Source organism: Austrofundulus limnaeus, unplaced genomic scaffold (assembly GCF_001266775.1).
Source record: "Austrofundulus limnaeus strain Quisiro unplaced genomic scaffold, Austrofundulus_limnaeus-1.0 Scaffold164, whole genome shotgun sequence".
NCBI classification, from domain to species: domain Eukaryota; kingdom Metazoa; phylum Chordata; class Actinopteri; order Cyprinodontiformes; family Rivulidae; genus Austrofundulus; species Austrofundulus limnaeus.
In genome coordinates this window covers 250,932-254,131 of record NW_013952566.1, presented here as the reverse complement: position 1 = coordinate 254,131, position 3,200 = coordinate 250,932, and the positions used below count along the sequence as shown (strand labels likewise).

The 3,200-nt window shown below is 37.1% G+C and overlaps 1 protein-coding gene across 4 annotated transcripts in view; it reads left to right on the top strand.

Annotated features, from left to right (window-relative positions):
- sorcs2 (sortilin-related VPS10 domain containing receptor 2) overlaps window positions 1-3,200 on the top strand; it is a gene marked incomplete at its 5' end in the record, with an annotated part of 345,732 nt that overhangs the window by 303,843 nt on the left and 38,689 nt on the right. For all 4 annotated transcript variants that reach the window (XM_014017240.1, XM_014017239.1, XM_014017238.1 and 1 more), the window contains 1 exon segment: window positions 1,560-1,706. In XM_014017240.1, coding sequence (XP_013872694.1) covers window positions 1,560-1,706 — 147 coding nt within the window.

Below are 3,200 nucleotides of genomic sequence, written 5' to 3'. Positions count from 1 at the left end.
CAAGTTCCAATTAGAGAAATTATTTGAACTGAATCATTATTACCCTTACCTCTTTTTGGCACAAAGTCAGTGGTTTAGAAATTTCTCTATGAAATGGGACACCCATTAATAATATCATATGCCATCAGTTGTCCCTGATAGACTTTCTGTAATGTGATTCAGTGTTACTATGCAYATTCAGGTGGTATTTCACTGCTCTTAAACTTGTCTCAAACTCTTCTTCATTTCTGGTAAAACCACTTTTTTACCAGCATTTTCTGGAAATGTGTCATTCAGTGTGAAGTGAAAGTTTCTGTATTTTTCTACCACTGTGTTCCTTCAACTAGTCCCCAACAGTTGTAAGACACTATCTTAATGAGAAATTTGTAAKGCTAGCACAGCTTTTGTTTGAAGTACCTTCCTGAACGTTTTCATTTGTAAAGCCAAGTAGCCCTATGTGTTTGACCTACATCACTAGTCCCTGGAGTGAACGTGTAAAACAGGGTAAAGGAGTGAAATTAGGTTTGGCCATTATCTCAGATAGCAATACCACAAAACCTGAGCTAAAACCTCTGATTATTCTTTCAAATCTAATTGTGCAGTTGAGTTTTGATTCATCCGTGTGGCACCTGAGTGATTGTTTAAGAAATGCATTTCCATAAATGAGCCTTGTGGACATGAAACAAGTTGAGAAACAAAGCACAACGAGAAAGTTAGAGGGAAGAGTGATTGAGGCAAAGGCCTTCACAATAAAACTTACACCTACACTTCTCTTTTCATCCCTCGCTCATGGCCACTCTGACCTCGTATCTTTGTTAGAGATAGAAAGACAAACGGTACACAGAAATGAACACTCAAAATAGTTGTAGTGTTTGACAGATGTTAATACATGAGCACATCAGGTTGGGAAAATCAGCTCATTATCTGTTTATTGAACTAAGTTCTGGCAATTTTTTGAGTTGACTGAGGTGGAACTGCTGTGGCAGCAATCTTCACTTAGGTTGACTTCAAAAGTTAATCAGTTATGGATGGAATGCGCATCTATTGATTACTTTCTGAAACTTTTAATAAAATCTGTCGACTGGTTCATGGTTTATTTTGCTAACATAGTTCATTACAATAGTTAAAGGTAAAGGTTTAAGCAAATATTTAATGCAATCAGTGCTCAGAGTTTGGGTTGGAGTTTATTCTTAACTTCTACTGCACTAAATTTTAGTGCAATAGTTGTAAAATTGACAATGCCCTAGTCACTTAACTGCAACATTTCTTGAACCAGTGGACAAATTATACAAACACCTGTACACACAAAAGCACACAGGAAAAAGCTATATTGATTGCAATAAAAACTACAAAACAGCTTCTGAGGCTTAAAGTTTGAATGTTAAACTTTACATGAGCACGTTCTGTAAAATAAGGAGGCAGAGAGTTCAGAGGACAGAGTGAGCTTGAGAAAGATGGCTAAAAAAAGAAGACTTTCAGCTACAACGTTCCCTGTTGAGCAAACACTGCACTCACTAAATTTCAATAAGTTTTGGTTCCATTTGCAAAGTTAGTACTTGTAAATTCATTTTGTTTCCCAGGTTCGTGGAGTCAAAGGAGTTTTCCTGGCCAATCAGAAGGTCGATGGTAAAGTGACAACTCTTATCACTTTTAACAAAGGACGAGACTGGGAACCCTTGACCCCTCCTACCACTGACATGAATGGAAAACCAGTCAGCTGCAAACTGGTAAGCAGTCCACATATTCAGATTTATTTGCTGGACCAGGTGTCTTGAAATACAGTTTATGTGTCCTCAATAAAACTGAAATGTGAACTTTAACTTTCCTTTACTAACATAAAAGATGACAAACGATGAAAAAAACATTCTTGTCAGGTAGGAGTGTTGTCTTAGATGTCTCAGACTATAATCAGTCTCTACACAAACAATGGAATAATTGAAAACAAAATAAAACAAAAAAAACGTTTCAAGATAATATTTATTCTGGTCTTTTTTGGCAGGTATATAAATTGTATGTCTTGTGTTGTGACACACACAAAAATTAAAAAAATATTAAAGTTCACATCAACTACTCGAGGGCTATGTTTTTGTCAGCTAAAAACAATTAATAATATCCTTTCTTGAAATGGCTTCTGTTTGCTGACTGAGGCATTTTAAAGTGTTTGAGCACTCAGAATGTATAAAAGTTCTTGAGATTCACCTTCTACAGAAGTTTTTTCTATATATTGGCTGTAAAACTGGAATTTTTCAGCAGGATTTTACCAAGGATTTGGACCTTTGTAAAAGCTCATTCCCATGGTGCGATAATTATGTAGTGGCCACAAGAAAAACTATTTTTAACCAATGCCATCGGACGGGCTCTGTACATTCCTTACTTAAGGGTACCAAAGATTTAGCACTTTCTTCTCTGTAGATCTTACTGTTGTAAATCTATTTTCTGATGCTTTATTCTGATGCACAACCAACTGCGATTCTGAGATTCCCAGACTTCCCTATTCCCAAAACATCTTTATTTGAAGGTGTTGAAGGCATTTTTACCTGGTATCCAAACTACAACTGGCTCCTTTTGACACTCATTTATGTATCCTCATTTTATCATGGTAAGCTGTACTTTTTAGGGCAAGTAACCCGTCAAGTCTTCAGTGTCAAATTGGTTCTGGGTGAGAGCCAAGACAAACTGTGATTCAGGAACCCTTACAATGATATCAGTGCTAAAGGATCACAATACCTTACCCTGAGCCATGGTGACTGTTAATCATGGGATCTGACTTGGCATAGCCTAAATGAGTTGCATGGGACACCCTTCCTGTAGGAGGAGCCACACGGATCACTGGGCCTTATAACTTACTTGTAGGTGACCTGTAACCTTAACTTATTTAAAGGGCCAATATTACCGTATGTGTTTCTCAGGCATATATTCAAATACTATACATTAACAAAGTATCTATGTCACCTTTAGCTGTTATTAAAATGCTGTTTTTATGTTTAAAAAGAAAATAAACATATCTTCTCATCACTTCCTCTCTCTTCTAAAGCCTTGAAATTGGCCTTTCTCTTTAAGAACCTCCTCCTGCTTCTGTCCCGTCCCCGGGGACAGAAGCAGCGGGGTGGGGGGGTTTCGCCCATGCGCTATGATGCAGTTTACTTGGCATCTGAAAATACATTTCCTCAAAGGTATTTTGAATCTGAAAATACATTTCCTCAAAGGTATTTTGAATCTGA